At 38.1% G+C, this 25,295-nt stretch overlaps 1 protein-coding gene across 3 annotated transcripts in view; it reads right to left on the bottom strand.

Annotated features, from left to right (window-relative positions):
- Positions 1–2,950: 2,950 nt before the first annotated feature.
- The window catches only part of RSBN1L (round spermatid basic protein 1 like), a 52,124-nt gene continuing 29,779 nt past the window's right edge, over positions 2,951–25,295 (bottom strand). For all 3 annotated transcript variants that reach the window (XM_074903391.1, XM_074903392.1, XM_074903390.1), the window contains 5 exons: positions 12,918–13,055; positions 12,583–12,725; positions 9,190–9,357; positions 4,152–4,260; positions 2,951–4,062 (listed from right to left, as the gene is read on the bottom strand). In XM_074903391.1, coding sequence (XP_074759492.1) covers positions 3,406–4,062; positions 4,152–4,260; positions 9,190–9,357; positions 12,583–12,725; positions 12,918–13,055 — 1,215 coding nt within the window. In that variant the 3' untranslated portion in view covers positions 2,951–3,405. The remainder of the gene's footprint in view (positions 4,063–4,151; positions 4,261–9,189; positions 9,358–12,582; positions 12,726–12,917; positions 13,056–25,295) is intronic.

The following is a 25,295-nucleotide window of genomic DNA, read 5'->3' as shown; positions in this document are numbered from 1 at the left end:
CTAGGAAAACACGTCTAAATTTCTGCACATCATGTCATTAACTGGAACACCACTGCAAACGCACAGATGTCAATACCACTGCAGTACAGGCAATAGGCCTTAAGCAGATTTTTCCAATCTGCAGAAGAACAAGGGCCAAGAGAGACAGCTAAAACACTGGAGATTTCAGCCGAAATAACAGAAAGATTTATATATAACTGAAATCCAGGGAGGAGAAAAAAGCAATAAGCAAAGACTAGTTTCAGTACATCAGAAGGCATGAAAAATTTATTGCTGAAGCAAAAAATCTGAATAGGAAGTTGTATGCGGCAAGAATAAAGGTTATAGCATAGGACCACTTGAAACCAAAGCAAAACCTTTGTCAGACTAATGAACAATTTGGGAGCTGAAATTCTCAGAAAAGGTACTCTCCTCTTAAAGAGCAACTGCATCAAAACAAATACACCACAGGTAAAGGACAAAACCTTTTTTAAAAAAAAAAAAAAAAGCAAAGTAAGAAGCATACACTCAATATAGCCAGTCGACCCAGACTGTTTACACCTTTGAATTCAAAAGGAGTTCTGATAGCCATTGGTAATCCCATATTCTGTTCATACTCTGTCTACAAGGAGTTCTGTCTAAAAATGAGAATCTAATCTGTCTCAAAAATCAAAAATAAAGGATGCATAAAAACTGCCAAAACTGCCACTTTTTTAATCTCTTAAAATTCTAGTAAGTTATAAAAAAAGAAAAAAATGGGTTGAAGATTCAGGCAGCTTAGAAATGAAATTCCAGAACAAAGACATACCTGAGCAGAAGTTTGCAGCAATATCAGCCAAGACCACTGAGCAGGTCTTTAAAAGGAAACAAAGTTCTACTCAAGTGTAAAGTTGTATTTGTTAAATACTTTTCAAAGATGTATTTTTTCAGTCTGGACAGGGTCAAGGATGCAGAAAGTTGGTTGCTGTCAAGGGGGATGTATACACTTTACTAAAATCTGACAGATTGAAAAAGAACGAGAATGAATGATCCACATACAGACCACCAGCATAAAAGTTAGGATTATTTTTTAAAAAAACTAAAGAGTCAGTTTGTGGTTTTGGTTTGTTTGTTGTTTTGTTGGTTTGGTGTATTTTTAAAGAAAAGCGGTATCTGGCAAGGCTGGGTTTGATAAAGCTGAAGCCTTCTGCTAACCCACTTGGAAAGCTGCATGATTGGTGCAAACTAAGACCTGCACCTCTTCTCTTTTACTGTTCTCCAACAGCTGCATAGAGAATGGGAGTGGAAGGCTACATAATTGTGTACAGATGTTCATATAGCCAAAGAGATTATGGGTGGAAGTTTCTAGATAATCCAGAAAACAAAGGGAGATGAGACCACATTTATATCAGGAAGGCTCAAATGTTTACATGAACGAGTTAATTTTTCCAATGAGTATCTGTTAGAGTAATAACTTACCATGTCACACATGAATCATTTGCTCATAGCGTGAGAGGAAAGCAAGATCCCTGAGGCTGCAAATCTGGTGGTAATCTCTTAGTCCGCATTAAAGAAAATAGCAGTAAGACTTAAGGACATATTAGCCACATTCAAGAGACTCGTGTTTCTATTGCTTCTCTAGTATGTGATTATGGCTATGTAGGAGTAATGCTTAGCAATTCAAATATTGATTTAATTAATAATTCCTTGACAGATGTATTTTTGATTTAAACAAATCAGAGCACTCAGCTGTTAACTGGCTGCTTTTAGTGCCAGGCATAAGTACACAGTAACATTTTGAATTTTAACAACCTATAAGCAAAAAATGTTTGCAACAAAAGGACCTCAGGTAGTTCAATTAGGTATCACCTGGAAATCACACTGTTCTATTGCTAGAAGTCAAAGTAATCACTAAGTGCATTAAAAGGTTATAAACTGGGTACATAAGGATGTACAACTTTCAGAAAGTTATAGGGAAAAATAAAAAAAGAGATACAGAAGGCTTTGGAAATAACAACAGGCCTAGGATCTTAAGTTTTAAACAGTTGAAAGACTGGCTGCAGGACAGTTTACTACTATTTGTAGCTACCCAAAAAAGAAATATTCAGATGCGTTTGAACTATACAGTAATATGTTACAGAAAGAATTAAATAAGTTAAATGACAGAGTTTTTGCCACTACTACATCAGATGCTAGCTAGTCTTGAAATCCTCTTCCCTCAGAACAAAGCTTAAGAGACTGCAAGCGTTCCACAGGTGGGGCAAGAGAACAGTTAACTTGGACACCACTTATTTTCTTAATTAAGTAACTCTTGCTTCCAAACTGGGACTCAGGAGCAATCGTCCTACCAGACACACTGGCAACTATCTTTATTGCCCAATGCTATCAGCATAGGGAGTAATTCAAATCCAAATGTGTCTCTCTGAATTACAGATCACTGCTAAAGTTGAACCCCTTATAGCTTGATAAGTGACCATTTACATGTATTTTTTAAAATTTCAGTCATACAACTGATTTAAGTTGAGGGGTGGTTGTTGTTGTGGGGGTTTAACGTGAAATGGAACTGTCTTAACTGTGGCTTGAGGAGGTGAAAGTGGCAAGCATAGAAAGGAGTTTGCTCCCTTGCACCAGCTCATCTCCAGAGATGCAGACAGTTACTGGTAGCGCTCCTGGAGTCCACTGGGTGTCCAACTGTCCTCCACCACAGAGGAAGGTTTTGCTTCTCTGTTCCACACTAACATCTGACAGCAGGAGTTTGGGGAGTGCCTTTAATGAGTAACTGTAAGGAATCCTGTGCAGGAAGGACTGATTTTGTGTTCTGACTAATCTCGATTTACAAAGAATGCCTCAGCTCTACCTCAGTTTGCTACAGCTCCTCACCCCACAATGGTGTAAGGGCATCATCCTATGCATTAGTGCAGGTAGAAACACAACAGTTTAGAGAGGCAGTTTAACTGAATTATTTTTTGCAGACCCAAAAATAAAACCAATCTGTTATTATGAACCTTTATTAAGTGGCTCACATTTCAGTATAAATCACACTAAAAAGATTTTTAAAAAAGATATTTACACTACAGTGCTGACACATTTAAAATGAAAAAATTGGTATAAATAAGCTCTATGGAAAAGCCTGGAATTGTCAAAAAGAATTCTGGCTCATCTTACAAAAAATATATATGTTAAATGTCAGCTCTACTCTAAAACCTACAACTCAAAATTATTTAAAGACTTCTTTATGTTAAACCTGCAGTGTTTACAGTGCATCTGGCCCTAAGTGCTTTGATACTTCACAGTTATGGACAGGCACTGAGGAATGTTACAAAGCTACATAACTATCTTCTGTAACAGATGCAAAGGCAAGTCACAAACTTGCCTCACAGAATTTATGAATCTTTACATTATTACATCATTAAGTTTAAAAAGGAATTTAAAACCATATATACAAATTTAGCACAAAAAATCATCCTCTCTTTGTCCATGCAGTTTTGGATATGATGAACTATGTTGTCTTGTATCATCCGGATGTATGTGACCTCCAGGGCACAACTTGCCTTGTAAGTCCTTGCTGCCAGGTTCAAATTTAGAATCCATTTCCAACTTAAATGCTGTCAACTCAACGTGATCTAATCTAGCCTGAACATTCTGGCCCCCGACGTCATTAGGTGCCACTGTTTTTTCAGCAAGATCAACATTCATGGATTCTTCTTTTATTCGGTGAGATGTGATAGGTTCATGTTTTATCGGCATAAATTCCTGCTGCAGGTACTTTGTCTGCAGAGCATCTGAAAATTTGGTGTCTTCAGAGGTATTTTTGCTCATCGTACAAATTCTGCTGTCAGTCTGAAGTCCAATAACTGAAGACTTGGTGTCTGCAGAGGTCCCTGCTTCAACAGTACTTGTATTCTGAGAAAGTTCTTCCTCTGAATGATATAGTTTGAGCCGGATGTGCCAAGCCAAACTGCACACAGCTGAAACCGTTTTGAACTGGTGCACAACATTCCTTGGGATAAAATAAATGTCATTATCGAATAACTGAATTCTGGCATATCGAATGCCTTCCCTTCGCAGTTGATTAAGTTTTGCGTCATCAACCCACTGGACACACTGGAGGAAAAAAGGGGGGAAAAAAAAAGGGTGAAAACTCTGATTTCGGACTCAGAGGACACCTGATCAACAGTTCACAACATGCTTACCTGTGAGAGTGGAGGCTCATGCAAATCTAATTGCATTCGCTGAACTACCTCTAAGAAGTCTTCAGCATGAAAACAAATTACATCTTTGGTTATACGAGGCTGCTCAGACCTAAAGAGTAAAAATTGCACAATCAGATGCTGAAACTAACATGCTACAGAGAATAATAGAGAAAATCTGCAAACAAGGATGAAGGAAATGATATAAAAAACTCCAATTCTAGCATAACATACACTTTGAAGACAAAAGGTTGACTAAAATGGCTAATTCTCAAACACAACTTCATTAAACTAGTTAAATGAACTAGCCACAATTTCTTTACAAGTGGCAGTACAAGTAGCAATGAAAGGTCACAAAACTCATTGTTTTTATTTTTAATTAACCTCTGTCTGCCACAATGCTGAAAGACAGATGCCCCAGATAGGTTGGGATTACTCTGTCAACACTCCAACGTGATATACTCACAAGGTACCTCGAAGTATGCAGCTGTCTGACTAGTATTATGGCAAACATCGCTTAGTATCTTAGCCTTAAACACCTTGTTCAGAGTTAGTAGTAGCAAAGCTGAATCTACATTAAGCTGCCACAATGCCAGTAAGCAGCAGACACTGGCATCCTCCATAAAATATCCCTTAAAAATACACTCCCCTATTTGTGCTCACTAGAGAGCTACAAAAAAGCAAATCCTGAATTAGGGTTTGTCTCTGTATTCAAACTGTAAGGAGAATTCACACCTCTTGGTCCACAAAATCTCCCCCAAATAAATGCACATCATTTATATAATTCCATTTGAGACATTACGTAGAATTAGCTAGAAGGCAAAACTAGCTATGATCCTTATCACTTGCTGATCTAAAAGCCAAGCTCAGATCTTGTAACAAAAACATACATTATAAAACTAAGCTCCATGTGTTGTTTTTAAGGGATCTTTGGTTTTTAAAAGGTTTTTTTAGAAATGTGGTGATAAGAAGATTTCATTTATACAGAATAAAGCTCACACTGGAATAGTTTTGCAAGGAAAATTTATCAGCCAGAAAAAGCCCGATAGATGCCTTTCCTCCTTCACCCTCTGCGGAGTCATGCCAGGGCTGCCAGGAGCGCGGCAGTACCAGCGCAGGGACCCACCCCAGCCGGGTGTCCCACCCGCAGGGCCCGGCTGGCTCCTGCCACCCCCCGGGCAGCCCACCCCCTCGCCCTGTGCCCCACTCCTGCCACCTGCCCCAGAGTCAAACAGGGCCACAAGTTCAGATTTACCGGGGCCCGGGGAGGAGCTGATCCAGCAAAATACTTTGATACGTTTCAAAATTTATTTAATAGATGCTCAAGCATTCCTTTTTTAAAAGCAAGATGATGATCAATTTTTAGATATATATAGATACGGTGGTATTAACGTTCTAAGAAGCAGGCAATGATGTACAGTTTATTGGGCTTTTTAAGCTGATGAGACATGTTTATTTTATTTAGGTCATGACCTCAATAAAGCAAAAAAACAGTCTAAGACCATTTTCAGGGGAAAAAAAATCCCAGATCAAGTACTGGAAGTATGCTAGGGAGAATTTTCAGACCACATATTTTACTTTCAATTTTTTAAAAAGATTAAAATGTCTCTGTATTTTGGTCTACATACCCCTAAAAAGAGGATTTAAGCACTGAAAGCAAAAAGCTTAGAGAAACATCTGTAATCAGTGGCATAACACCCCATATTAGCTATGTTAATCTACTTTTTATAATGCAGATTTTTTTTAAAAAATGTATCTGCATCTGAGTTAATATTTGTAAGTGAAGAATTAAAATAAATACAAAGAATATTTGCTTACTGAAAGAATTTCAATCCAAAGCAGCGTTTTCACAGCAGCGTCTACTCTGTTTTACACATTATACAGGACAAAGAACGATTTTTACATCATTCCTTTTCTCAGTCCCTATATATGTGCAACAGTATGCATTACCAACTCTGTGCTGCAGTTCTATCACAAAACACAACGTTCCTTTTGCAAACACAGAGAAAAACTATTGCCAGATAGTTAATTATGCATTTGCAGATTTGATATTTAGCACAACCTGGGAGATTTTGTAAAACCTGAAGTTTACAGGGTGTCATCCCCCCCAAGCAAAATAGTAGCAGAATAGTTCAGTTACATGTCCAGAAAGACATTAAATCCAAACAGAACTGTAAAATGACTTCAGAAAAATCCATTTAAGTCCCTACTAGAGCACTGCTAGAATGACTTTTGGCAGCAGTTTTTTTACCTTAATCTCATTCTTCAAAAGTGCTGGACTCTTTTTGCTTTAACTTTTCAAAACAGATTCAAGACTACAGGTTTTACCGTGAAAATTTCTGACCTAATAATACATAAAGTCTGGCAATGTATAACAAATTCCTATGACCATATAGAGAAGCACTAACAACTTCATGTTCTGGAACACAAATTTGAAAGCTGCCTGCTAAAACACAAGGACAGCAGAGTTGAATTTTGCCAACAATATGCCATGAAGTACCTTTTGCTGTCCCTGTAAGTTTCAGACTTGAAAACTTCCCACCCAAATTTACCAGGTAAGAAAAAAAAAATAATCTTCAAAGTTTCCATAATTTAAAATTTAACTGGCATTTCTTTCAGCTCTAAAGCACGCTTGTTAACACCTACAAAAATGGCATTAAGTAATCGGCATGATCATAACACCAGCGTTTAACAGACTTCAACACAGTGCAGTCTTCACAGAAATTAAAAAAGATCATAATCCAGCAATTTTACAAAATATCTCAAATCAAGAGCCTGTCATATTTGGGAAAGCAGAATTTTATTTTTTTTTGTTGTTGTTCTTGCACATACTATGTTTTGTTTCCAGTTCTGTCCTCTGTCCCCAAAACCTGCTTTTTGCCTTTCAACAGTTCTGTTCCTGTCTTTTCTGAAAAACACCAGTTATTCTACCATTAACATTCATGCCTATCAACTACTAAATAAACCCCACTTGCTTTAAACCTACAGCAACTTCTTGATTACAAAGCCTTTTTCACACATCTTTACATTAATTAAACACAAACTGTCAACTCAGTTCAGCAGATCTAGTAATTGCTTTATTTCCTCCTCACAGAAAACATGAATTTTATGTATGGTATCCCATCATTAAAACATGTGCATTTTTACTGTCACAGTGCCATAATCACCGCTGAAATATCTCCAATTTTTAGTTTTGTTCAACTACTCAAACAAATTTAAAAGAAAACACACAGATTTTTCAAAACTTCCATGCATGTTGCTTCTTTTAAAATAAATCTACCCACATCTTACAAATTACAGGAAAGCTATTATCTGAAATTATTTTAATGTGCTACATTAAATTAACAGTGCTTCATTATCATAAGCCCTGATTAGTTCTCCTCATGTAAGTACAGTGAAGTGGCTTTTCAAAATTACACAAAAGAGTGGAAAGGGAAAGGAGAAGTTATCACTGAGGTCAAATAAAGCTTGAAATACGTATTTTTTATTGCGTTGTGTCATATTTTTCTCCTCTACATATGTCAGTCCCAATTTTTTTATTCTGCATTAAAAAATACATTTTCAGTCCTTACACTCAAGTGAAATGCTTATAGTTACATTTTTTCCCCAAAAAACTGAAACAATTTTGTTGGGCAGTTTTGACTAGTTTTGCCTATTTTCAGATCACTTTTTGATCTACACCATTTTTATTTTGACTAATTCCATACACTTTTTTGCAAGTTTAAAAGGAGCTTTAATGGAAGTTGACTAGACACCCTTTTCCACAAGTTCCAACATATGAGAGAAGATGATGGTTTAGATCTGAAAAGCAAGGAAATTTTGGGAACACAAATGAACATGTAATGACTTCCAAGGGAGAAGGATCATATTATGAAGGTATAGGATAAGAATGGAAAGTTCCTACAGACATTAAAATTACTATCAATTTGAATTCTTATTAGTTTCCACAGGCACACAAGCTTGGGAAGTGGGGTTTTGTTTGTTTTTTTTACTTCCTTTGATAATGCTTTGAGTCTCTCTCTATGTCCAAAGCACAACTGAAAATAATCATATCTACAGAGTATCTCGGCTCTTACCCTGCTACTACTGCTCAATCTTAATTCACACTCCAGCTTCTCACAACCAGACCAAGCAGGAAGTTTAAGGCTCCAGCTATCATTAACCTGAAGTAGTAAACTGTAAATGTTAAAGCCCACAATACAGACACATGAACACCTGAATAATCCCATTCTTTCCCAACAGCAATTACTGGAGTTTCTATCTCAATGAACTCATGCACTGTAACACAAATTCGCATCATTTAATCCAAAAGGAATTCACTCTTCTAGACAGATACAAAGAACAAAAGATGCTTTTAGTGTTTACATAGGCAAAGGTAACCTCCAAAACCAAGGTCAGAAAATCCTGAAAAATGTTTCTTAGATCTGGGCTAGGAAGCCATATGATTATGGGCTTTTTATATGGCTAAAATATATATACAACTTTAAATTAGATACATTCATTTCCTGAATCTCATATGGGAATTCCAAAGACAGACACCAAATAATATCTCACAACCTCCAACGGGATTCTTCCTAGGTTATCAGGGATAAATAAATCTAACGGGGATATAACAACCATGACTTTGAAGCAGAAGCATAAAACTTCTGCTCATCTTCAGACAACACAAAGAATTGCCAAAGGTCTTCATGTGCCTCTGAAGCACAAACTCAGGTCAGCCCATATGCACTATTTAAAGCAAAACAAAGTGCGAAGTATTTTCACACCTAACTCAGTTACAGAAACTCAATTACAGCTAAAAACTGTCCTTGTAAGGCACCTTTCTAGTTTCAACACTGCAAAACTGTATAATATCTAGCAGAGAGCAGACAAATATATCTAGTACACAGAGACAGATGGAAAAAAAGTCCAGTATCAACTAAGTCTTCATTAAATCTCTAATACTACATTAACTGATTCTGTGCTCCTTCTAGCAATGATAAATGGAAAGTCAGGCAAATATTTTTCAAACATCTAGCTGAATAAGTCAGTCAACACATACCACTCTCCACAGTGCACAGCCTTCAGTACTCCCACAGCAGCTGTAGTCTGTCGTTCAAAACCTTGTCCTATGTGATCTGCATGGGCTCGTGTCCGGTCTTCAAATAGCATTTCACGGGGTTCACTGGTTCGAGGTAGGTACTGCAAATTTTTTATTTCATTGGTAGTTCTGTATAACAAAAACAGTATTAGTGATACAGAAAATTCTCTTAATTACCTTGTTTCTACCATAACTTATAGGATCATTTTTCTCTTTAATAAGAACATATAGTCAAATAAGAAAAACAGTAACATTTAGGAGAAATTAAGTGTTATGAGCTATGCAAAAAATCAAAACACCTATGCAATTAAAAAAAATAAACATCCCAACACCACCACAGTGTCAGGGTCCTGAGTGCACTAAAAGGCCCCAATTACTGAGCAGCCTCACCTGCAGTCTCCACCCACAAACCTGGACAAAGAGCCCAGAAGCTCTATTTAAACTCAGGCATGGGCCTTCAGTCCTGGTCTGAGCCATGCTGCAGGAGCACTGGTCTTCAACTTAGTCAGAGGTGTGCTGGGCCACATAGACTTGCTTCCCAGCTTAACCTCAGGATGGCTTTGTCATGATCGACCTGCCTGGCAATCACTGGACCAGACTTCCTGGCTTGACATCAGACTTGCCCCATAACGACACACTTGCCTGACACACTTTGGGCTGGATCTGGTCCCCAAACCTAAGTCTGCACTACCTGCCTCCCTCAGGCACTGTGATACTCGAGCCCTACCATGATCAGCCCCTGGCAGAGAACTGCCAGACTTTGCTACTTCCAGACTATTCGATATACATTTCAGTTGTCTCTGAAGTCATTCTTCATCATCCATGTTTCTCTCAAAACTGCTGGGAAATGTGTATGTATATTTAGTTCTGTGTTGTAGAACTGGGAATGAGAAACAGCAAAAGCTTGTTTCTTCAGAGTTTAATGAAAGTGAACGAGACACTGCAGAGCAGGAACAGAGCCATTTTCATAGCCACCTAAAGACAACATTGTGTGCCACATTCTTCCAAGAGCTGTTCATAATCATAACATAGCTAAGGTTGCAAGGGACATCTGGAGACTGTAGTTCAGCTTAGTCCAGCTTACCCCACTCAACTAGTTGCTCAAGACTGTGTCAAATTTTGAGCAACTCCGAAGATGGAGACACCACAAACTCTGAGCAACCTATCCTAGTGTTCAACCATCTATACAAGAAAACTCCTTTCTTTTCCTTATCTTAAATGGAATTTCTTGTAATTCAGTTTGTGCCTATTACCTGTGGTCTCATCACTGGGCACTGCTGAAAAAAGTCCTTCTCACAACCTCCTATCAGATGCATATACACATTGATGTGATCCCACTGAGCCTTCTTTTCTCAAGGGTAAATCCCAGTTCTCCCATACTTGCCTCTGTCACCAGACCTGCTCCAGTATGCCCACATCTGTCTTGGCCTAGCATGACACTCCACATGTGTCTCACCAGTGATGAGCAGAGGGGAAGAATCATCTCCCTCCCTCAGCCTGTTGGCAGGGCTCTTCCTAATCCTGTCCAGGAGGCTGCTGGCCTGCTTTCCCACAGAGGCATGCTGATGGCTTATGGTCAGCCTGTCCTCCAACAGGACCCCCCCAGTCCTTCTCTGCTGGGCTGCTGTCCAGCTAGTTGGTCCTCAGCCTGTGCTGGTGCACGGGCTTATTCCTCCCAGGTGCGGGGTTTTGCACATCCCTGTGTTAACTGGAGGAGTCCACTGGGTTGGCCTATTTCTGCAGCCTCTCAAGGTTCCCCTCACCGGCAGCGCAACCCTGTGGTGCGTCAATGACTCCTTCCAGTTTTGTATCAGCTGCAAACATGCTGAGGGTGTGCTCTGTGCCCTCATCCCAGTCGTTAATGAAGTTGTTGAACTGTACTGGCACAAGGTATCAATGTCCAGGTTACTCCACCATAACTGTCCTCCAGCTGGACTTCCTGCTCCTCCACAAACCTTTGAGCATGGCAGTTAAGCCAGTTCTTAAACCACTTCACTGTACATCAGTCTAGTTTGTCCTTCATGAATTTGTCTATTAGGATGTTAGGGAAGACAGGTGTCCAGTGTGGAAAGCCTTGCTAAATTCAAGATAAACACCACCCCTGGCACTCCTCTCATCCTGTGAGCCACTCATTTTGTTGTGGAGTGCTATCAGGTGGGTAAGGCAATGATTTCTCCCTTGTAAATCAATACTAGCTACTCGTAGCAATCATCTTATCCCTCATGTTTGAAATGGCATCCCTTCCAGGATGAAGGTGAGACTGACTGGCCTGTAGCTCCCCAGGTCCTGATTCTTACCCTTCTAAATGACTGGAGTGACATTTGTGTTCCCCTGGTCCTCAGGAACCTTTGCCAATTGCCATGACCTTCCAAAGATAATCAAGAGTGGCCTTATAACAATACTGGCCACAACACTTGCGGGTACATCTCATAAGGTCCCATGGGCTTGTGTCTGTCTAATCAGTACACCTAATATGTTCCTTAACCTGAGTCTCCTCCACTGAAAGCAAGCAGTCTTTGCTTCACACATTCCTACTGTCTCTGGGACCTGGTATTCCTTAAGATAAATCCTACCAGTGAAGGCAAGGGCAAAGAAAGCACTGAGTATCTTGGCCTTTTCTGCGTCCGTTGTCTCCAGGCCCTTTGACCCATTCAGCAGACCCCTTACATTTTCCCTACTCTGTCTTTCACTGTCCATAAGCCTGGCAGAAGTCCCTGTTACCCTTTATACCCCTTGCCAAATTCAACTCCAGATGGTCTTGGGCTTTAACTTCATCCCCTTCATGGCTGGACAGTATCTCTATACTCCTCCTGACTCTGCTTCCACTTCTGGTATGCTCCCTTTTTATGTTTGAATTTTGAACAAGAGAACTTCAAATACATCATTTCTCATGACACAGAAAATTCAAGTTCTGCAGAGGACATCCCTACTCTTAAGGTGGTACTTATACCCAGTATCACAGCAAAGCTTAAAAGACATCATTTAATGTTGGAGGTGTTAACCTTTCAGGTGAGAGAGGAGCTCTTGTTCCTTGAGGTCTTTAAACATCCACTCACATTTAAGAACAGGGCATTTCAGTCTCATGGCATACATGAGCAGTTGCATGCCTATTCACATTTCCCTGCAGTTTTCACCTTAAATTCCTACTAAAGCTCCAAAAACGACCAGCACATTACTGGGCCGTATAGTAAACAATGTGTCAAAAAATCCACATCCTTACAAAACAAAGCAACTTAAAAAGTATATTAGAAATTTATACAAAGATATATCAACCAATAAAAGGTTTGGGATAAAGTGGATCTGTAGAGAAAGAATACTAACCAGACATTTATCAAACAAAATAATTCAACTTACCTCTTCCTTTTGAAAGGTGACTTTGGCATGTCAGCCACAGGGATCATCTGTTCTCCTGGACGCACCCACATAATGGGACCATCATCACTGTCTTTACGACTCTCTAATTTTAAACTAGAAAGTGTTCCCCATGGCAGTGTACACTAATGGGAAATACAAGCCACAATTCTGAAGTGAGTTACTTGAAAAACTTTTTAAAAGCAGCCTTTATCTGTCACAATGAAAACATTTATGAGACCATTCAACTATGTAAGCAAGTATCACATACCCTCACTTTATTAGTACTTGACAGTATATTGTTCCCCTTCTCCCATCCCATTCCCTTCTGTCCTTACTTTTAAGAAGGGTGATTCTTCCAACATATCAAGGAATTCAGGGAAGTAATCCCCCACTTCCTCATCAACTGCTCCAACCAGGCTGATCTGTCTCATTGGGCCAGCTCTATACGTACCATGAGAGTATGTTCTTTTTACCTACAAGTAGAATATGACAGCAAAAGTTATACCGAGTCCACTACCACTCAAAGTCTACATTCAATAAACATCTTTAATCTATATGCTTATAGTTGGTGATTTATATTAGTCCCGCAGTCTTCAGTATACTTAAGATTATTAAGTCAATTACTATGAATTCATCACCAAAGACAAAGGTCTTATTGAAGATGCATGACAACTTCTGCTTTATTTATTTTAAAGTCTGAAGATAAGATTGAGTAACTATTTATTACCTTTCAATAAAATAGCTTTCCAAAGCAGTAACTGTGAAAAGCTATTAATGTATGTTCTGGATTCTGACATGGATTACTCAAGTCTAGCTGAATTTTTATCTTTTTCCTGTAACAATTAGGCAGAACCCTGAGTTAAAATTAATTAAACTCTAAACATTTCCTCTGCTAATCATCCTCTGCAGTATGGCCTCTGCATGAGCACATTAACTGTAGCTAATTATCACAGCAAAGACAAGGCTCATGAAGAGTTAGTGAAAGAAGAGAGTGATAGTTACTCCAATTTTGCTGTGGTAACATGTCTTGTGCTCCCTTAAAGTTTTAAGGGCTGTAACATTCACCTCTCATGAAAAATCTTTTATTTTGAACTCTAACAGAAACACATATTGTTATGGTTTTTTTAATAATCTGATCTGTCATGTTACATCAAAGTACTTAAGCATGATGTTGATGAGGACAACTTCCCCTTAAGCTTCTGATCTCCTATTTCACAGGCTGTAAGACAGTGGTATTACTAGATGAAATATGACCAGATCAGAACACAGGGAGGAGCAGATGGATTACTGCACAAACCAAGTAAGGCTCTTGCACTGCACCTCTAGACATTCTGCATCTGAAGCAAGGAAAGAAAAAAAATGGTGCAAGGAAAACAGTTGATGAAGCTATGGTCTTCACCCAAGCAGACCATTAAAATTCCCAGTAATTATGGCAGCGCAGAGGAGATTTAGCAGCAGTTCCTGAAAACAGGTCTAAATTATACAACATGGAACAATACTGCGCCCTTCTGAGAAGCTCGACGGATGCAACCAGATGCACTCCAGAAATGGAGAACCAAATACTCTTCTTCAGATCATCTCAACCATCATACACACCCAGGAAATAAGAGGACTAAAAGTAGGATTTTACAAAATGTCTGAGCTAATGAAATGGCATGCCACCTCAGCCATACTGAAAAGAACAGTATTGCTAGACAGTAGTATTCCCTTATTCCCCAAATCGTTAGTCATACATTCCTGTAGCTTCACGGACAGCTAGTGATTTTGTGATAAAACGCAAGAAAACGTTTGTTTCCGCTGAATCTGATTCAGCTTGGTCCTCAGCTGCATCTGCACTGGTGTAAAGCATCAGGAGCTCCCACAACTAAAGCACTGGGACAAGGAAGGGACACTTGTCATTACTGGCTTGATGCATAGACCAATTCCAAAATATCCTAAAAACACCTTCTGAAGCTACGGATAGTCATAAGTCTGTCACAGTTTACTGATAAACAACACGAAAAAGGATGTTTCTTCCACTGGCATAAGTAGCTTCGTATTCCACCATTCCAGGCCAGGATATTTAACTGCTGTTTTCATACACATGCCTCATTAAAGGGAACCATTTTTTGGTCTTTTTCCTTGCTTCCTTCTGCTACTACTACCATTCTCCCAAGCAACAAGAGAAAACAACATCAAGCTTCACCAGGGGAGGTTTATATTGGATATTAGGAAAAATCTCTTCACCGAAAGGGTTATCAAGCATTGTAACAGGCTGCCCAATGCAGTGGTTGAGTCACCAACCCTGGAGGTATTTAAAAGATGTGTACAGGTGGCACTTAAGGACATGGTTTAGTGGTGGACTTGGCAGTGTTAGGTTAACAGCTGGACTCCACAGTTGGGACTCCATGATCTTAAAGGTCTTTTCCAAACTAAATGATTCTATGATTCACACAGCATGTGATAAACTGGTTGTGGAGCTATTACAACTTAAAACTCCACAGCTTCCCCAAAAAATACTAACTGAAGCAAAATTAGGAGAAGTTGTGAAGCGTTCAGCTGATCAACTCACCCATCCGGCTTATGTACCACTAGGTGTTGGCAGTGAAGCATAGTCAGCAACAGCTTAAGTGCAACATAATCCTTACAGTGGATCAATTAAGAAATTTCTTAATATATTCCCAGAAAGACCATGTCACTGAAAGGTAAAACTGAAATATTAACTCAACTTTTTTACACATTATTTCTCCATCCCAATTCACTCCTAGCTCTCCTGATCAATTATGTTCCCCTAGTCACCAGGTAGAACAGATTCCTTTTCAAGATCCAGCTTAGGAGAGCTGAAATACCAGAAAACAATGCTAAAATAACGTCAAAGCTACAAGATGATGAGCGGTTTCTTCTGGGACCATATTCAGCCGTATCATTACAGAGAATGAAATGTCTGAATGTTTAAGAACTCTGTGATCGGTTCACCACAGGTAGCAGCTAATTACCTGACAACCCCTTGCCCACTCACCACCCCCCAGAAGTGAGAGACATGGGAGAGAACAGGAAAAGCAAGGAAACACATGGGTCCCAGTAAAGGAAGTTTAGTAAGAAAAGAGGGAAAAAACACCAAGTGGTGTTTTTCACCACTCACTCCCTCCCACAAGCAGATCAACGCCCAGCCCGTCTCCAAGCCATAGCTACCCCTTCCAGACCACCACTCCCCCTGCCCCCTCAGGTTGTTTATTGCTGAGCATGTTGTATGGCATGGAATATCCTTGCAGTCAGCTTGGGTAAGCTGTCCCAGTCATGTCCCCTGCCCACTTCTCATCAACCCCAGCCTACTCACCAGGGGGTCCAGAATGGGGAAAAAAAGAAAGAGTCTTGACACAGCAAGTGCTGCTCCGTAACAGCCAAAACACCAGTGTTATCATCAGTTCTAGTGACAAATCCAAAACACAGCCCCATAATAGGCTGCTATGAAGAAAATTATGCCATCCAGACCCAGTATAAACAAAGTAAATCTATGCTGGTAATGAAAGAGGAAAATGAGTTCTCTCTTCTTCCCTTCTTTCCTGCTAGCATTAGGTCTTCCAAAGGTGGATAAGGAATCAACAGGGAACTAATCTCATTTTAATCCACAAATTACCTGAAGAATTTATTGGTTTGTTTTGTTTTTTAAATTATGTAAATAAGATCTAAATAAAGATATAGGCCATAAAGACTAAGGCCTGGCCAGAAAGAACAAGAGGGAATCTGGAAGATGAGGCAGCTGTTGGCAGTGGAAAGTGACATCTACCTCATCTCTTTCATGGACTGGATTATAGCATCCTAAACTCTAGCCACAGGTCAGGGGTCGCTGTTTAAATGACACTCTTAGATTAGGCTAAAGAATTAGGAAAACATACATAAAAAGATGGGGTCATTCTCAGAGGGAAGAACTAGCTAGCAAACAAAATTAATTTTCACTCACTCCAAAATTAGACTGCTACTAAGTAACAGTATGAAACCACCAAGAACCTTCCACCGATGTTTGGCCAACAACAAAAGTAAAATTAATCCTCTTAAAGACAACAACAAAAGAAATATAAACTATGGCATATTTTCCTTTCCTTTTACTGTCAGTATCCTTTGGCTGGTTCATTCATAGTAAAAGATTCCTCTATATATTTCTAAACTCACAAAAACAGTGCTGATGTACCAAACCCTGTACTACTCTGCTGAATTTTATACATTAAATTATGCACTGACCAAAAATCAAATACTACACACCTTTTATAAAGTAATATTCCTGAATGTAACTTTACAGGTTACAGTATGACTGTTTTTAGAATCTTACAAATTTGCTCAAATAAATAGCTGGAATAATCTAAAACCAGAATAAAAGAAGGAATCAATGATGTACAGTTCTTCCAGTATGTGGTCAACATGATCAGAATCAATACACATAAAAATCACCAATTAAATGCATTGTAATACAACGGACAAGTAAAACAGAAGATAGAAACACGTAAGTGAATCAATACAGCATAGCCCAACTTCTTCTCATGTTTAAAATTTTAAATTTGAAGTATGTCACCTAAAAACACACAAAAGGACACCATGTCATTCTCTAACATCAAGTTAATGGAAAATTATGACAGTAAAACCACCACTGAATTCAGAATTAGTAAACCTTGCGAGTTACCTACTTCTATAACTACTATGTCATCAACTGTTTTTTTACTGTAACTTATCCAGTTTTAAGAAAAAAGAGTTCTAAAAGAAAGTATTTTGGCAAAAATGCCTTGGTGTCTAAAAGAATCTGAAGACTAAATCTGAATATATACGTAATACTGGCAACAATATATTTGAGCATTCACAGCCTACAAACAGGAAACATTTTAGACACCATATGTTGAAAGATGTTTCCATTTTCTGTTTCTGTCTTTTTCAAACTGGAAGGAACAGTCCAGAAAAAACAAGCATTTCAAGAGATTAATTTAAAAAACAAACTGGGGCAACTGATTTCCTATTTTTAATATAGCAGGGTTTTTTTTCTGAACTGAAATTCTAACATTTTCCTGAAAGAATTTTAAAGTATAGATTTCTTTCAGTTTTTCAGATTTAAAATCAGGAAGTCTGGAAAAGCAATCCTCACAGAACAGGACAAAAAAAATCCAAACCCACTGAACTCAAAATAATTTCAAGAAAGCCACAAAGAAAGCCCCACCAAAGACCAACAAAAGCACTGAATCACCATAAAAATATGCTGGGAGATCAGAGGGAAGAGTGGGTTTCCATTTCACTATGCAAGTGCACTTACCCATTTGTATCTTAGGACTGAAAACATCCAACTTCACATTCACTGTTACTCCTCTAAATCTGTTATCTTAAATGCTACAGTCATGAAGAGGCAACATAGCATTCTTTCTTATTTAACACATTTTGAAAAAGTGCCCAAAAGGTTTTCTGCTCTCTGCCAACTCTTCAAATCCATAAATGCTTACATACATTTTCAGTTCCAAATGGGAACCAATACTGAAGCAGCAAAATTTCACAAAAATGTGACACAAATATTCATTAAAATTGCTCTGAGTTTAAAAATACTTGCAAACCTACTTGGCTACTTTTTACTTTTAAACGTTTTGTTTTGTTATCAGAATGAGATGTCTTGACAGTTATAGCATTACTTAACAGTGATCCACTATCATTAAAGCTTTAATTTCAACAAATACATCGTTCCCATTTGGAAGTTGCTGGAAATGTAATCCCAAGATTTTTACTGCAGTATAATTCCATAAGTGTCCTTTTAGCACTGTAGGGTTTTTTATCATTTCATACATTTCACCTTGTAGCTGAAATCCTTAAACAGTATGATGGACACACATTTTTAAAAGCAAGATGACCTACTTTTTTGAATTCCAGTGACATAAAAACAGTGAAGCAATAAGGAATTTTAAAACATAATAATTTAAGATTAGTATCAATTAGATATTTTCATGGAAAATGAGCTTGTGAAAGCAAAGTAGTTATTATGCTCTTGTAACTTTGGAAGATCTATGACAAGATTCTGTCTCAGATCCCATCCAAACTGTTTAGCTTTGGTTTTTGTTAAAACAGAGTATGTGACCAAAGAGAGCTACGTACAACTGTCATTTCACAGTTATTGGCTGAAACTGTCAAGCAGCAGTCAGAAAAGGTAACTATTTTCTAAGTGGAAAACAAATGAGCACGTGTTGCAGATTTCTAATGTGAACTGATTCTTTCTTCTACGGTATTTCATGAGTGAAAACTTTTTTTGCTTGAAGACAATAGGCTGCCATCATCTATTAAAAAAGTCTCTTACACATAGTCTTACGGATTATTCGATTAAAAAAAAAAAAAAAAGAACTGGGCAATACATAGACTTTGCCAGAGCTAAAACTCAATTTTTCATCATCAAGGAGAAAAAAAAAAGACAGCAGTTGCTAAAAACCATTAAAAGTTTTTAATAACTAACCAAACATTCAAAAAGCTTAAAGGAGTGAATTCTATTGAAAGCAAAATTCTATTGAAACAACTGAAGAGACACACAGTTCCAAATAAAGAATTATTTCCAGAACACAGGAAAGTAACACAATATATGGAAATAGAGACTGCACAAATCTTTAATAAGAAAATGAAACAGTAATCAATTACTTCAGATTTTTCTTAACAAAAAATACTCAGCAATTCCCCTCAAATAGCAGAACAACAAATATTTTCAGGCAGGATTTCACAAATTATTAACAAAGTAAAAAGCAAAAACTTCTCTGCAAAAGATAAACTTTTAAGAACTAAAGAAGGAGCACAGCAAAGAGAAGATAATATTAAAAGGGGCTAAAAGAGAACTTGAATGAAAAACTGTATGCAGAACTTTTAAGAAGTGAGGACAACCACTCATGTGAAAAGTCACAACACAATCATTACTTAATGCATTTCTTCCTCTAAAATACTTACGTTATTCTTTATACATCCTGGATATCCAATGTCCATCACAGTTAACAGACAAAATGGAACAAAATTACTTTGGATTGGGAAAAAAAAGACAAAAAATTGTTTCTCTAAAGATGTAAATCACCTGCTGTTATGGAATGCAGATGATTGCTTAGTCCCCATTGCTCATCCTTGAGCTACCTCCGGCATAGTAAACTAATTTGCTAAATCAGTAATGAAACCAATCACTCAGAGGTGGGTTAAGTTTTCTCCTGGCTTACCAAAACAAACTGCCTCACCAGTTCGAGAAGCACCACATCTTGGCACAAAAAGACACAACTGGGAGAAAAGAAGCAAGGACACTCTTCTAGCAGCAACAGGTGCTAGACTGGCTCTGACCCTTTGTCTGATTGCACACTGAGCAGTGTAAAATACAGGTGAGTTTTCCTAAACTGAATAGGCTTAATGATGATTATCCTCACATACCCTACAGTGGGAATGCACTAAGCTAAAAGGAAACAAATTTTTAATAAATCAATGAGAACTCAAAAATACAGAACAGGTTCTTCAACACTAGAAGAGGATTAGCACACCATCTGTACTAGGTCTGGCTGAGCAGGAATTGGTTTTCCCCTATAGCAGCCCTCACGGTGCTGTGTTTTATGTTGGGAGCTGGCAGGGTGTTGATAGCACCCTGGTGTTGTGGCTGCTGCTGAGCAGTGCTTACACAGCTCCAAGGCTCTATCCAACATTTTGCCCGCAGTGGGACAGAGTGAGGAAGATCTTGGGAGGGGACACAACCAGGACAGCTGACCCGACCTGACCAAAGGGATATTCCAGACCATATGACGTCTGCTCAAGTATAAAGCTGGGAAAAAGGAGAAAGGGAGTGGCGTCACCCTTGGTCCTCCGAGGCAACCACTATGTGTATTGGTGCCCCAAGGCCCAACATCGCCTGTTAATGGGAAGTAGAGAATAAGTCTGGTTTCTTTTCGGTTCCACACACAGACCTTTGCTTTGCTTACATTAAAACTGCTTTTGTTTTACCCACAAGGGTTGGTTTGGGGTTTTTTTTCCTACCTTATTTTCTTTCCCCCTTTCTGCCCTGTTGAGAAAAAAGGGGGAAGCAGAAGTGATAGAGTGACTTGGTGGGTACCTGGCATTTAGCCAAGGTCAAACCACCACACCATCTTAAAGAAACAGATGTCAAGAAAAGACGCAAAAGAGTTCAAGACCATGTAGCTCAGTTTCAATTTCCAGAAAAAAGTTAGCTAGATACTCCTGTCTTAACTACCTAGAAATTAAGATGGTAAAAGCTAATAAATATGGACATGTCAAAAAAAGCCCAAGTCAAAGTAACCTTTCCTTCAGTGACAGGATAGGGTTTTTCAGAGGACCAGTACACCTTGCTATTTGTCATTTGCATTATGTTCTCAAAACTGCTACAGAAACATGGTCTAATAACAGCATATTGTGGGTAGTTTTAATTTGTCTGTGTTAACATAACTATCAACATCAAAGGACCAATTTTTTGGCATGCAGCAAGAATCTTTCCTTTGAACACAATGTATGCTTATGAAACCTGCAGGTAACACAAAGCTGCAAGCCTACTACAGGAAAGGATCAAAACTAACAAGATCTTTGATAAACTGGAGAAAGTATCAGAACACACAGGATATAATTCAATCTGAATGAAAGCCAAGGACTACACTCATATATAATTAACATGAAAAGGGGAGTGACTCACTTAGCAGAGCTGCTGCTACAGCAGATCACAAACTGTTCTGAAAAAGGCAAGAATAGGTAACAAAGAGCAGTGATTTGCAAGACACTTGAAACATTCTTCTCACACTGCCTGACAACAATACACCAGGCAGACACTATCTATCTTCAGTACTGTATTTTAAGAAATATAAGAATGACTGAAGAGAGCATAAGGGGAGAGCAGTAAGAGCGATAAGGATATAACATATGAATGGTAGACTGAAGTAACTCGAATTACTTAACCTAAGGAAGGGGGAAAAAAAGGAGCTGTTAAACAATCTTCAAATACAGAGAACCTGAAAGAAAAGCATAAACTGCATTGTCCGCCAAAGATCAGAATAAAAGGACTGGCAGGAGGATTAACATAAGAGGACAAGGAAAAAAAAAATTTTTTTCAATGTATTGCTTTGGGAAGTGTGGTATCAATTAGAGATATCCACAAACACATCATTTGTCAGATACAGCTTAAAAATAGTCAACCTTGTCTTGATGCACAGGAACTGTTGGGTATTGCTCAGCATTTTACTTCACCTGTACTAGGAAGTTGGCTCTGGGGTAAGACTAAAGCACAGTAAAAATCAATCCACTAAGCATTGTTATGGTTAAACATGAAGTGTGCATTCTGGGGTTTCAACAAGGCAATAAAAATTTACACTTGCCCAGCATGAGGACACAGTAATGCATTCAAAATATTAGACGCACTTGCCCAGCACTGCATAGTTTAACTGAACTGATGTAAGCTGCAAGTCGGTGGCAAAAGATTATTATTAACATTCTTTGAATTCCTCTTAAGAGCCTGGCAAGTAAGATTCATAGCTACCAGGTAACTGATACAGTTGTTGCCATCTACACAAATGATGGGAGCCCAGGGATGTACCTGCAGCAGACAGTTCTCCACTGCCTGAAAAAGTGACTTACGGGCTACAAGGATACCCCAACTAATTCAATTTTGCCCAATTACAGAAACAGTCTGACTAAGCCTTACAGACAGTTCACAGAGACAGAGCTGTTCCACTAACCTAAAAAAATTTAACAGTTAAGGAGTACTTAAACACAGGCTCAAGCTAGGTGTTGAGAAACTCCCCAGTTCCTCCATTCCCCAAAAATTTAAAAGCTAATTCTGATGAGATGGAATAAGTTCCAACACCAACACCTCTCTCCCGTGCCTAATCTAACTATTTCCACAAGCTTCTGTCAACTTCTAATCTCTTGACAAGTGAAACTACATTACTTTTGTTGACACAGGTATATTGGGAAGCTGAGAGGAGTTTATTTTCAACTCTACAATTGTCAAAGCTAAGTAAATTACCCAAAGATGAAGACTTTCCAGATAGACTCAGGAGGACCCCAACAGTTTTGATGTCGACAACAGAATTTACTGTGGGATCCGCCTCTTACCACAGAACTAAGTGACTTGAAAATATGCATTACTTAAAACTAAAAAAATTATCTGCTACAAAACAGGAGGTGGAAGATTACTGAATATTTCTGAAATAATCAAACTTGAGAATTAAAAACTCTGGTTAAATACTCTATAACACTTTCCATGTCAAGGTTAGCTCATCCCTCCTTTTCCTATTTTTTTAATACTTTTAAAAATCTTTTTTAATACTTACGTTTATCAGACTGATTACATGAGCTACAATGAGTTCCCAAAAAAACCAAAAAGACTCATGTACTAAAGTGAGCCTCATTTCAGTGTTTTAGTGAAAATTAGCAGAATACTCAAGTCTCTTAAAGGTTGAGATAGATACTCAAAGCAGATTTGATAAAACTAAGTGCCTACTTTGACATCAGAAAACAACTTGCCTCTCAACTGAGACTATACAACAACTGCTAGACACATTGCTCAGACAGCTCAGGACAACAGGGAGCACAGCAGCACTGAGCTTTTGCAATGTAGGAACAGAAAACTACATTTTAAATTTCGATGAAATATACTGCAATCACACATTAGAATCCCTTTAAAAGATTCATAAAGAAGTCAACAAGTCAGAAGATGATAATCAATCTGCACAAAACATAACAAGGTATGCAATCATTCAGTACCTTTTATGACCAAAAGCAGAGGCAGAAAACTGAAAAAAAGAGATGTAACTGATACTAATGAATCCGCAGTTTAAACACAATGACACAGCTGAAGGTTAAAATTCACAAAATTCACAACTCAGATTCAGAAAGGTCCTCTCACATCCCTGAAGGATGAGCACTGACACAGTATCACTGTGACAACTAGACGCTCATACTCCTTCCCAGACACCTTTGATACTGGTCCCAGTCAGAAGGGAGAATACTAAAGAGAATCTTAACAGATCACCCGAGTAATACAAAATAAGCAGCCAGAATAAGACCAAAAAATAAAGGAAAAAATATAATCAATAGTTAGTCAACCAAAATACTGACTTAAATATTCCAGGAAACAGCAATGCTGCACAGAAAATGGTATGAATAAGGCTGGTGTATGCCTGTATACATTATTTATACACACCACACCATTTATGTTTGCAAAAATACAAGGAGCCAAGTGTTTTCTGACAAGCAACCAACTCTGACAAGTCATAAAACACTACAAAAGCTAACTGGAAAACTGAGAGAAAACAAAGGAAAGAAGATACCAAAACTAAACATCCAGGCAAGTAAAGTATAGGTTAGAAGACAGACTATGAAGCTGACCACTTGAATGCTGTAATAATACAGTTTGGCTCCTTTCATCTACTACATTCTCTCTCTGCTCCTCCTTCACTTACAGAAAACCAGGAAATTATGTTGTCAACCCCAATGATCTCAGAACTGATTTAACTACAGATATTGATGATACCATTGTAATATCAAGTTAATCCATCCTTTCAGTAAAATAATTCCATTATCATTTGCAAAAATAAAACTTGGGCTTTTAACGACTTCTTTAGGGCAGATACTACTACTCAGCTAGTGTGCTGCCCAAGATAACAGGCTGATGGACTTAAGGAACATACTTTTAAGGACAGATCCAGCTTTTTTTTTTTTAATATAAAATAACCTAAGATAGAGCAGCTCTGGGCAGCTGCCCATAATATGTTCTGTGATTTTTTTACTATTAAAGTAATGCTTCAGTTTACAGACTGAAAAAAACCCAGCAAATATATTTCACAGAATATTCATATTTCATGGCGGTGGACGTTCTCTTAACCAGCACTGCAAATGTTCTCTTGCAGCAACACTGCAGTTCTGCATATCCTTGTGGATAACACATACCTAAAATCTGTCAATAAATGCAATAGTGTTCCATGCAAATATTTAGCCAAAGAAAAGCATGTTTTTCATGATAAAGATGACAGTATAACTTACACTTGAACTCTTCATAATTGTCAAAAAAGTGAAGATTAAAATAGTTTAAGGGTGTCCCATACAACACCTAAAATCACCAACAGGGAGTTAAACAGGCAATGGTGAGCTAAAGTTGATATACTGAAAAACGACTGAGTTTTTTCATAAATTGTTTCAGAATATCTCTATGGGCTTTATGTAATACCTTCAACACCAAGGCGGCAATCTAATAGAGTTAGAAATCTTTTTTTCCCCTCAACTTAAAAGACCTGAAATATAAATAATTTATATGCAACAGTAATGTGTCTCCTACAGTAAGTTAATAAATAGCAGAGGTTATGTTTAATCAGTGGCTGTTGTTAAGAGAGCATACAGTCATTTCACTCTGGAAAATAAAAAATAAAATTAAAAAAAGATTCAAAAGCTGCCTGCCATTTTGACACATAACTTACCAGCTTTTAAGAGACTATAACTGAAGAGAAATGGGTAAGTATCAAATGGGTAGCTACATTAATCACCATTAAGTTTTCCTTTCAGGATGGATTTAAAAGCCTCAAACTACAAATACAACTAATTAACTGTGCCCTACACAAGTTTTTATGTATAACATTGTTCTAATAGTACATACATAGTATGTATAATAATAATACATACATAGTATGTATAATGTTCTAATATCTAAAGCATTTCAGTTTCATGAAGAAGTTCATACAGATAAACTACAGTTCAGATGCCCAAAT

Source organism: Athene noctua, chromosome 3, assembly GCF_965140245.1.
Source record: "Athene noctua chromosome 3, bAthNoc1.hap1.1, whole genome shotgun sequence".
In the NCBI taxonomy this organism is placed as follows: Eukaryota; Metazoa; Chordata; class Aves; order Strigiformes; family Strigidae; genus Athene; species Athene noctua.
Note: the sequence above shows the minus strand (reverse complement) of the source record. Positions and strands in the feature narration are given on the sequence as shown.